This window comes from Perognathus longimembris, chromosome 4, assembly GCF_023159225.1.
Source record: "Perognathus longimembris pacificus isolate PPM17 chromosome 4, ASM2315922v1, whole genome shotgun sequence".
Taxonomy (NCBI): Eukaryota; Metazoa; Chordata; class Mammalia; order Rodentia; family Heteromyidae; genus Perognathus; species Perognathus longimembris.
In genome coordinates, this window is record NC_063164.1 from 10,731,084 (window position 1) to 10,743,364 (window position 12,281).

The following is a 12,281-nucleotide window of genomic DNA, read 5'->3' on the forward strand; positions in this document are numbered from 1 at the left end:
CAAATTAGTGTTTGGAGTTGCAGTTTTATTTCACTGATGAAAGAGCCATTGTTTTTAACCTTTCAAAAAGATTGATTGCAGTGGAGGTGTAGTTAGCAATGAACACTGTTTTCAGTATTGCACTGACAATTCAGTTCTCTTATCTTATATTTTCTAACTTACTGGTGTTAGAAAAAAACAAATTATGTTGAATATTGGAGTGGCAATAGGAATCAGAGAAAAGAAAGGCTGAGCTGGATATAAAATCCTTTGATATGTGGAATAAGTGGCTTGAGTATGAAGTAGAGACCATTGAGATAGAGTCTAGAAGATTAATAGCTGCTTTCTTTGAAGGGGTTGGAAGAGAGTTGGTGTTAGGGAAGAACCAGGTTTTTAGCTGTTACTGGTTGATACCAAGAACTAGCCATTCTTGTGTAATTTGCTGAAACTGCAAGGGCTGTGGGAGCAATTATTCTCCCACTCCCCCATTTTGTTGGTGTTTTAGTGATGTAAATATATGAGTGAATGAGCTATAGGACCTTTCATCTTTGTATCTCTTACTCTTATATATAATTTACATTTGATTTCTGTTGAAAAGAAATCTCAGAATACCAGCAGTTCAGTAGAACTCACTGTGGTTTATAACCAACCACAAATTGCTGAGATTGATTTTATCTTCTGGTATAGGAAAATACTTCTACTTCCCCAAGTTAGTTGCTAAACCTAACTACAGTTTAAATTATGCTGTTTGCTTTTGGGACTTTGTACCTTCAAACTTTTTTTGTTTGCTTGTTTTTAATGTTTGTTTTAAGATTCAAATGTTCCTGCTTCAAGACACATGGTGATTTTTGTGAAATTGTATCTCATTTTTTTCCATGGTACCCACCAAGAGAACAGAAATGGTAATGGTCATACTATACGGTTTACATATCTATTACTACTTTATTCACAGTTAAACTGAGCAACATGGACACTGTTCAGAATTCAGTGATAATAGTACTGTGATAACTTTCAGTGTACCTACTATCTTAATCATTGGGAATTGAGTGCTTTACAAGTGATAATTTACAATGTAATACTTTTGTGAAGAACTATCTTTCTTCATTCTTTCATGATCCTCAATTCTCAGTCTCCTGACTAGCTAGTATTAGAGGCATGAGCCACCAGCACCCGGCTCAGGATACTGTTTTGGGCTTGTAGTTTTCTAACATTTGTTAACTTTTTTTTTTTTAAAGAACATTTGAACCAAGAATGCATCTTAAAAATGGTGCCAAATATGCCCCTAATGTTGCAGATTACTTATGAATATGAAAATATATTGGCTACACATCTTGTCTTTGTGCTTCCCTCAAGTCATGTCATCTCTTAAGATCACATTAATCCTAATGTTAGGTTTCTCCTGTTTCCCTGTAGAAATTATAAAGTAAATAATCACATCTTATATCCTCTCATAGTACCTAACATCTGGCTTTGCATGTTGAAAGAAAGCAGTTATAAGCATTTGGATTCTAAGTTGGGGGAAATATTTTATCTTTGGGTAGTTGATACTGATATTAGGACCTCATTTCTTTATGACAATTGAAGAAAAGAGTAAAGGTGAAAAGTGAAGTGTATTTGATTTGAAATTTAAAGTAGCATGGTCTTTGTAAAATCCTTTAAGCCATATTATCAACTGTAAGTGAGTAAAATTATGGAAGAATCTTCTGACAGCAATCAGGAAAAGACACATGCTATCATAATATTTATATATTCAATTGACCTTATGTATGTTGATTATATAGTCAATATGGTCCTCTTGACTATATAAATTGGATTTTGACTATTAAGAACCTCTCAAGGTATGAAGGCGTCTTCCAGTCAGGAGGAAAGGATAGCAGTCATTTATAATCCTGTACTGCCACCATTCTTTATGTGTGTGCATGCTTGTACTCTTTCTATGAAAATAGGAATCCATTGCACTGTCTGTCTTCTTAACCTTTCAAGTAAGGAATTACCAGGTTGAGGGAAAGTGCCTTGGAGGAGTTTTTTCTATTTTGTCAGATTGATAGAGATGGCCTGTATCCCAAGGCTTGCCTCCCATTAGGACTCATCGCTTTAATAAGCTAATTTTATTGTTAGATCTGTGCCAGATTGGGTAATGTGGGAACTGTTTTGAGGTCTAGAATTGAGGTCTAGAATTTTTATTAGTGTTGGAAAAATGAAATTTACTAACTTGAAAAATTTGTAAAATGACAAAAGCTGATCATGACCACACATGATTAGCACAGTACTCAAATTTAAATACTATCACGTGAGACAAATGCTATTTTAATAGATCATAGTAAATGTTGCTTATTGGTATATTACATTGGCTTTATCGGATGAAGCAACAACGTTATAGAGTTAGTTTAGGCCAGAAAGGTACTTATGAGGCATCAAGTGGTCAGTTCTTTTAAAATTATGAAAAACACTTTAAAGTGTCATACAAAATCAATGTAAGTAAATCAGGAGTAATTGAATCTTCTTAATTGAGTGAGTCATCTCAATAGAGCATGATGCATTCAATATCTAATCAGTCACAGTGATATAGAAAAGAGGGATATAGACTAAATACAGTGACTTAGTCAGGGTCCTAGTTAGCACCTACTCTGTGCACCCTTGTCTACAAATACTAATTCTGATTATTTTGCTTTTGGGTGAATGTTACAAGACTACAGATTTCTAGACGGGCACATCTCTTGAAGTTACAACTCTTGAACTTTTTTATTTTTGGTTGGTACTAAGGTTTGAATTAAGGGCTTTGTGTTACTAGTCAAGTGCTCTACCACATGAGTCACACTTTTACTCTTTTCTACTTTTTTATGTTTTTTTTTTGTTATTAGCATGTAGTCCATGTTATCCATGTCCTATTCCATGTTTCTAGTGCATAATTTATATTTTTCAGTATAATGAAATATATAAATAATATAATGTTAGATATAAGTTTCTGTGCTTATAGGATTTGAGTATTTGTCCTAAATTTTAAGTCATTTTTATTCTGTTAAAGAAGGGAGTCTAATTTTTAGTGTTCCATGGATTATCCACTATATGATCCTGTTCTGCTTTTAATGATGTTTAGAATTAAAGTCTATAATTTGTCCTATGTGATTTCTTTTGTCTTAACTCAATATGTAATTAAGATTGGATGGCTGGAATTTTGCCTGATGAATCAAAATTAAATTGTGAACATACTTCTGCAAATGGTTACCATTATGAGTGTTTATAGAGGATGCCTGCTGACGGGTACTGTGCAGATTAAGTCTCCATTTTCAGCCTTCCGTCAATCCATGGAGATGCTCAGATAGGAAAACTAAGCACAGCATGCTCATGCTTGTTCCTCCCTGTGAGGATTCTTGTCAACTCCCATACTTTTTTAAAAAATTGTCAAGGTGATGTGCAGAGGGGATTACAGTTACCTATGTAAGGTAGTGAGTACATTTCTTGTCAAACCTGTTGTTACCTCCTCCCTCATTTTTCTCCCACCTTCCTCCCCAGGCCCCACGCCCACCCCAGTTGAACAGTTAATTTACAACATATTGCAAGTCTTGCTGTTGCACTGGTTTGCCTTTTACCCTTGGTCTCAAAATTTTGATGTTCCCCTTCCCGTCCTTAATTCAGACAAACATACATAAAATACCCAGGGTACCCATAGTTTGATTTACTTTGATAGGGACCTGCAGCTTAGGGTTTTTTTGTTTGTTTTTTTCCAGTATTGGTGGGGAGGATGGTTGAACTCAGGGTTTTATATGCTTACTTGGCTGGCACTCTACTATTTGAACCACTTATCCAGCCTGGCTTTTTGCTGGTTATTTGGGAGATAGAGTCCCATGTACTTTTTTTTTTTAACCTGGGCTGGTTTCAGAGTAAGTTATGACATTGCTTGGCATTTAAGTTGCTTTTTATAAACAAAGTTTGCGACATGAATTATGCTAACAGGACCCAACTTCAGAATCATAATTGCTACAAATTTCTAAAGATTAATATGCAACAAAATTGGCTCTTATTTTATCTATAATTATTTGAATGTTAACATGTTGATAGATTCATGTAACCACTATTAACCTGGGTATAGAACAGTCCCTTTACTCCCAAAGGCTGTGCCCCTTCATACTATGAAAAAAAGTTTTGTATTTTCAAGAATGTCATACAAACTTGATATGGTATTAAACACCTTATAATCTACTCCGGAGGCAAAGGCAAGAGACAAGTTCCACACTAGCCTTTTCTGCATACTGAGTGAAACCTTTGTCACTAAAACAAAACAAAACGGGAAAAAAACAATAAAAGAATATCATATAAGTAGTAATCTTTTGTTTTTGAGTCTGGCTTCTTTCTACTCTGTGTGTGTGTGTGTGTGTGTGTGTGTGTGTGTGTGTGTGACAGAGAGAGAGAAGGGGGGAGAGAGAGGGAGGAAGAGAGAGAGAGAGATTTTGCAATTGGAACTCTACCTCTACTGCTTGGGCCATGCTTCCAGACCTTATTCAGCATAATTGATATGGAATCGAGTTGTTGGAAATGCCACTAATTTGTTCCTTTTTTAAAGCTCAGTGATATTGTATGAATATGTGTCAGTTTCCTTACCCATTTACCTGTGTACTTGATAACAGACATTTTTAATATGGCTTTTTATGATTGTGCGTAGAGCTATTATGAACATAAGTTTTCATTTCTCTGTGATTAAATGCCTCTATTTGCTGAGTCATTTGGTAAGTGTATTGAACTTACTAGGAATAGCCAAACTTTTCCTGTACAGGCTGTACTTATAGTTCTGGTTACTCCAAATCTTTGCCAGCACTTGATATTGTTTTAGTTCACTTTACTCATTCTAATGGACCTTTCTGGTTTTAATTTGTATCTTCCCATGAGTAATGTTGGATCCATCTGTTGATATGCACAGTTGCTTTCTGTATATTTACTTTGGTGAAGTGTCTGATCATGTCTTTTTTAAAAATTCTGGGTAAAAGTCATTTTTCTCTGAGTTGGTAGCTTTTATTTTGTTTTGACAGGATCTCTAGAACAAAGCTTTTTAAGGAGAATTGATAGAGTCCAACTTATTATATTTTTACATCATGGCTGTTGCTTAAAATTCTCAGGTTGTCTTTTCATTGTAGTATAGCCCATTGCTCTTTGAAAATATGCTATAAATGTTTTAAAAATATTTCTCCCAGCCTGAAACTTGTCTTCTCATTCTCTGGGCTAAAATTTATTTTTAAAAGTTCTTCAAGTACTCTTAGTCTTTGCAGATTGATCTACTGTTCTCTGCTATTTCTTTCTCATAGTTCTTTTGGGGTACTCATTTTTTTTGTGTTGTTGTTTTTTTAACCCTCAACCCTTAATCTTCTGAATCTGTTCTTGTCTTCATTTTCAAATTGCACTCTGTATGTGGATAACCTCAGTACAGGGTTTTTTCCCCTCATTATGCCAGTAGAACTTAGGTCTAGTCTACTTTTGTTCTGCAAGATTTCTTAACCATTGGCTTTGCTGTTGCAAAATAATAATGGTTAATGGATAATATTGGCAGTGTTGGTGCACACACACTCAACTGTTGTCCCAACTTTCTTTTTCAACTTTGTATGTAATAGTAATAAAAAATTTTACATGTTTTTCACTTAATGTACATTTTTGTTTATATGACAGTACTTTAAAGCATATTTTACAATCTTAAGCTGGTCTTTTATTATGCATCACTTTTTATGTATTACGAAACATTTTAGGGAAATACTACAGGAAAATTATTTTGTACCTAGAATGACCTGCAATAATTTTACAGACTTTTCATTTTTAGGTATGTAAACAAAATATGTTTTTGTATGCACATACAAAAATAATAAAAAAGTTAGCTCTTAATTACTGTCATTTCACTGGTAGTTTACTGCTACTGATTAGTCACATATGACATTGTGCTAGTTGATACCATTTTGTTTGCAGAAAGCCAGGTATAAATAATTATTATATGTTTAGTATTGGTATTTTTTATTCTAAAGTACTTCAGTCAGTGATTTAGGGATTATTTTCATTTTCAGTGGTCCTCAGGCACCGTGTGGAAAATGAACTATAAAACCTGCTTTTGAACTATAAAACCTGCCTTACATAACTAACTGCTCTGTACATCACCTTTATAAAAATATTTAAAACTTTTTTAAAGAAAATATTTTATAACATCAGTTTTTCTAATTAATTTTTCATTCATTGGACAGATGTGCCAAGTACATTTGGAAATCATTTCCCAATTTGAAATATGTTCCAAAATCAGAATAATTTTAATATAATTTACATTAAACTTGCTGTCATAACGAAGTTCTTTATTAAGAATAGATGACCAGGTGCTGGTGGCTCGGGCCCATAGTCCTAGCTACTCAGGAGGCTGAGATCTGAGAGGATCATAGTTTTAAGACAGCCTGGGCAGGAAAGTACATGAAACAAGTGTGGTGCTGTGGCTCAAAGTAGTAGACCACTCGCCTTGAGCAAAGGAGCTCAGGACAGTGCCTAGGCCTGAAGCCCAAGCCATGACAAACCAAACCAAAATAAAACAAAAAAGAATAGGTGGTTACATATTCTGGGATCTTCAGTATAGTTTTATTTTTGTGTGTACTATAGTATATAGTACTTTATTCTAGCAATGTGCCCCCGGGCTGACCTGGAACTTGAAATCTTCCTGACCTCCACCTCCTGTGTTCTGGCATTGCAAAAATACATCACCACACAGCTTACATTGTCACAATTCAAACTTAATTGCTATTCATAAGTTAGTGGTTAAATTTAAATATAAGAAGCCTGGTGAAAACTTCCGTAGGCACCAACTTGGTAGGGTTTTTTGTTGTTTTGTTTTTACTTTTAGCTACTTTGAAATTTGTGTCTGACATTAAATTTAATGCTTTGCATTTTGCTCATGTCTTGAAATCAGTGGAGTAAAGTCAATATATCCATTTATCAATATAATTTGTCAATTGTATATCCATTTTTGGATAAAAGTTTACATAGCGGGGCTGGGGATATGGGCTAGTGGCAAGAGAGCTTGCCTCGTATACATGAGGCCCTGGGTTCGATTCCCCAGCACCACATATACAGAAAACGGCCAGAAGTGGCGCTGTGGCTCAAGTGGCAGAGGGCTAGCCTTGAGCAAAAAGAAGCCAGGGACAGTGCTCAGGCCGTGAGTCCAAGCCCCAGGACCGGCCCCCCCCCCCCCAAAAAAAAAAGTTTACATAGCACTATAAACTATTAATATAAAAGTTTGTAACTTGTTATAGTCAGTATAGTTGTGGAACAGTTACAGGGAATTAGATTCAGGAAGCTTGGTGTTAGGAACAAAGCACAAAATATATAATCTAAATTATGTGGTATAGGCTAATAGATTTTACCATGAGCACAGTGTATAATCTGTACTATTATATAATTAAAATCGAATCCTCAGCCCCACACCCCTAACACACAAGAAAAAAAGTAACCAGGTTCCCCCGGCTCACGCTTACAATTCTAGCTATTCTAGAGGCTTATTGTTGGAAAGCCAGTTTGGGCAGAAGACTCCTTTAGACTCCGTCTCTGGAGTCATGACTCAGTAGGTAGAGCAACATTTCACTTAGTGTAGGCTTCTGAGTTCAAATTTTAGAATTGTTAAAACAACACCTCAATTTTTTTCTCCTATAGTTCATTGACTTCTGAGTCTTTGATGCTTGTGGCCATTTCTACTTTATCTACTGTGGAATGGCATTTTATTGTAGATAGCTGTATATTAGCACACGTAGTGCATATTTTTTCAAACAGTACCATGACTTCAGATTCTCCCCAACCTGAAAAGTTTCAGTTATGAGTACAGATTATTTATAATCTGGATGATTGTTGTTTGAGACCAGCACAAGCAAAAAGTTTAGTGAGAAACCCCACTCCCCCCCCCATCCCCGCCGCCCAATCTCAACAATTAAGGTAGATAAAGTAAGTATTCCTGTAATTCTAGCTGTGGGGAAATAGAGCAATGCTGTCTGAGGGATAAGTGTCAGACTATATAAAAAACATAAAGGAGTTAAGACTATGGCTCAAATGTAGAGCACCTACCCAGCAGGTGAAGAGCCCTGAATTTAAACTGGTCTTCGCCCTCCTGTCCTAAAAAATAAATAAATAAAAGTAGGCTATGAGGTTGGTTAGATTGGAGTAATTATACAAGTTAAAAATATAGTAGTCATCCCTATGTACTTTTAAGTCATCAATAAATTGCAAGGGTCCTCTACTACCATGTAAATTCTATATAAAAAGCTGTTACATTTTATTGTTTGGGTAATCATGACAAGGAATCAAGTTCTATACGTGTTTAGTTCAGACACAGTGCTTTTTTCATAAGTGTTTTTTATTCCTAGTTATTTGAATCTTCAGGTGTGGAATTCATGGGTATGAATATCTGACTGTATAATCCCCAAGTGTTCAAGGAACTTAGGGCATGGACACACTGCTTCTTCATTGTAGAGCCTGTTTTTCCAACAAATTCTCTTACTGGGCTGGCAACATGGCAGGACGGAATAGTGGTCAGGAACCTCTTATTAAAAAGGATATTAAACTCAAAGGACTGAATACTAGGAAGAAAAAATTAAACGTTAGGAAGTAGAGATGGATGGGGATAATTTGAGATGGAGTGTTAGGGGAGACAGTTTCTGCCAGTTATGTCTGTGTGTTTACTGAGTGTGAGGCATCGTCCTAAGTGTATTCACTATATTATGTGTCCTTACACAAGTCCTACAAAAGTGATACCAGTTCACATGCAAGGAAACTGAGGCCCTGACATTAATCTGTCTTAAGTCACAAAAGTCTCAGTACTTTAAATAATTACTCAGACAGGTAGGAAGGAAAGGTAGTAGGAAATTAGTTGGAGGAGCAGTCTACAGGCTCTTACAAGTGTTTAGGATCTTATTCGAACCATTAGTTGTTAGTTAAAAATGCTAGGAGATTGCTTTGTTTCTCTTTGTTTCTTAAAGTACAAAGAGAAGTCTGGACTGTACACATTTGGTAGCCATCTCTGCATAGTTTATAGCTTAAAATATTTCTGTCTGCTTAACTATGTTGACTTAAAATTATCTTATTAAACAAATACATAGAATGTGTATGTGTGTTAATGCAGATGCACAAACTAATGAACTCTTCTATTAATAGGTGCGAGAAGATGTATTAAATTCATTGAATAACAACTTTCTTCAAACACTAAATCAAGCTTGGAATGATCATCAAACAGCTATGGTGATGATTAGAGACATCTTAATGTATATGGTAAGTACAGATTGTTGCTTTTCAATTTTACTTGTTAAGCATCTTAAAATATTGATTTTCTGTCAAATTTACTCGGTACATTGAGTGTGGATGGTGGTTTTGGTTTCATTTCTTAAATGAACAGTATTTCCTTTGTAAGAGCCAATGTCAGCCTGTATAAATGAAATCTTAGAAAATAGGAATTTTGTACATAAAATTTTTATGGTGAAATTTAAAGATACATTTTTACTTGAATTTTTACAATAAAAATATAGAGTAGTATTGCAAGTTCTTAAAAATTGAAGAGATAAGGGGCTGGGGATATGGCCTAGTGGCAAGAGCGCTTGCCTCCTATACTTGAGGCTCTGGGTTCAATTCCCCAGCACCACATATACAGAAAATGGCCAGAAGTGGCGCTGTGGCTCAAGCAGCAGAGTGCTAGCCTTGAGCAAAAAGAAGCCAGGGACAGTGCTCAGGCCCTGAATCCAAGGCCCCGGACTGGCAAAAAAAAGAAAAAGAGAAAATTGCCAATGATGATTATCAGAGTGTGAAGATATTACAGAAGGTATAAGCAGGGACAGTGCTCAGGCCCTGAGTCAAGCCCCAGGACTGGCAAAAAAAAAAAAAAATTGAAGAGATAATTTTAAAGACATGGGTAGAAAGTAACGCGGGAAAGAGGAGTCACTACTTGTTTAAGCTATTTGGGAAGTCATCAAGGATTGATATGGAGGCAAAGTGGAGACAAGCACCAAAATTCTTTTTGTTGCTTAATCTCCCTCATCTAAAGTAGAAAATGAGACTATCAGTTTAGGGAGACAGAGCATGTAAATTATTGGGAGTTTGCAGAATGTTACAAGCTGAATGAATAATGCCCCTGTCTTCAAGTATGTCTGTGACTAATGTCTGGAACCTGAAAATGTGCCTTATGGCAAAAGAAACTTGACAGATGTGCTTAAGGATCACTAGATAAGATGTCCTCCACTATTTTCCTAGTCAGTGTAATCTCAGTTGCCTTCACAAGTGGGGCTCAGGAGGAATTAGAAAGGTTAAAGTTAAATCACAACATAAGTAGAAATTGGAAAGATGTCCTAAGAAGATGGAGAAGGAACTTCTTCTATCCAAGTAATACAGATGCTGCCACTAGAAGCTGCAAAGAGGTAGATTCCTCTTTACTGACATTTATTTTACCCTTTTCATTTTAGAATTAAAAAGAGTAAATAAACCACTAAATTTCTTACAGTTTTTTGTAGCAGCAATAAGAAACTAATAAAAGAAAACCATTTAGGGTACCCACTATGCAGCATTGTGAACTAGGTATAAATAAATGGACTGTAGGGCTGGGGATATAGCCTAGTGGCAAGAGTGCCTGCCTCGGATACACTAGGCCCTAGGTTCGATTCCCCAGCACCACATATACAGAAAACGGCCAGAAGCGGCGCTGTGGCTCAAGTGGCAGAGTGCTAGCCTTGAGCAGGAAGAAGCCAGGGACAGTGCTTAGGCCCTGAGTCCAAGGCCCAGGACTGGCCAAAAAAAAAAATAAATAAATGGACTGTAGTGGTGAGGGTGTAATTTAAGTGCCTCACAAATTTTGAATAGTGGACCTTGTCAGGAGTCAAAATTAGTAGATCTAGAGCTTCAGCAACAATAGGAGGCTTATTTAAATATCACAAGATGGAAGAAATAGATGAACTTCAGTGCCAGAGTTATCTGAGGTCTTGTGCTGAGACTTAAGGTTTGCTCATGTTGTATGTGGCTGGATAGATTTTGTTGGTATAGGAGTTGAAAATTAGGCATCTGCAATGAGTAGGTGAAATTGCTCATTAGTCTAAATACCATAATTACCAAAGGTAACATCAAGGAGCAGACCTTAGAAGACTGTAAACAGTTGGCTAAAGCTGTCAAGGATGATTTATCTTCCCTTCGGTCTGAAGATAGGATGAGAACATGGAGATGATTGGGTTTTTAACTCTGCATTTGTTCCTGTTTACTTTGGTACATAATTTTATTCATCTTGGTGTTTGTAATTGTTACTTAATATCTTCAGCTTCTGTTAGAAATAAATTAATAGTACCATAAACACACCTCAATCCCTATCTCTTTTGAACTAGTTTTTGTGTGTGTGGTGATGGCATAGCAATCCTTGACATTAGTGTGGAGGACAAGTGTTCAGGGTTGACACTGCTCAGCATGAAGTACTCAGCAACACGTTGTTGTTTGAGATGGTCTGGCTATGTAGCTTGAACTTTTTACTTCTGCCTTCCAAGTGTCAAGGTTTTTATAGGTGTGTATTGTGCTTGGCCTAGAGTACTTACAGTACTGGGGGTAAGGCCATGCCTCCAGCCTTTTTACTTATTTTGCAGAAAGGCTCTTAATTTTTTGCTGGAGAAAGTTCAGATTCCTTATTTTCTTGTGTTTTGTGTGTCTGGGTTCACTGGTGTACATCATCACTCCCAGGTTATTGCTTTAGGTGGGGTCCTCAACAACTTTATGCAAAATCTATACTTCTCAAGTAGCTAGTTCAAGCATGAGCCACCATGCCCAACCTAGAACACTTACTGGAATGAAAGATACAAAGGTCAGACTGCTGCCAATATAGATGCTAAGTTTGAAGTAGAAAAACATTCAGTGATGAATAAGAAACTTCTTTGGCTTTGGCATTAATACGCTTAAGTAAGTGCTCTAACCTTTCTGGTTAAGACTTTGTCCATATTTGTGAAGTAAATTTACTGGACAAGAACTCTAATTCTTATCTTTCTAGAAGTCAGAATCCTGACCAAGCATTGTTTTATGCACTCTATATTAATTAATCTAGTCCTCGTTATATGTTTAGCTGTAATTTTAAAGCAATACTTTGGGAAAACTTTGCTTTGAAAAGTGAAAGTACTTTTCTGAGCATATAACAGTAGCTCATCTTTTTATTACATAGCTATATCACTCTGCGAATGTTTTATATTCTTGACCTTTAAGCAGCTTAGTCTTCATTTTGTGTACAAAGAAATTCAGGTTAGAAAGATTAAGCATTGAGGTTAGAGAGATGATATAGTTGCGATGTAGAC

At 36.0% G+C, this 12,281-nt stretch overlaps 1 protein-coding gene across 3 annotated transcripts in view; it reads left to right on the plus strand.

Moving 5' to 3' along the window:
* The window catches only part of Cul3 (cullin 3), an 80,032-nt gene that overhangs the window by 30,957 nt on the left and 36,794 nt on the right, over positions 1–12,281 (plus strand). For all 3 annotated transcript variants that reach the window (XM_048344654.1, XM_048344655.1, XM_048344656.1), the window contains one exon: positions 9,133–9,246. In XM_048344654.1, the coding sequence (XP_048200611.1) occupies positions 9,133–9,246 (114 nt within the window). The remainder of the gene's footprint in view (positions 1–9,132; positions 9,247–12,281) is intronic.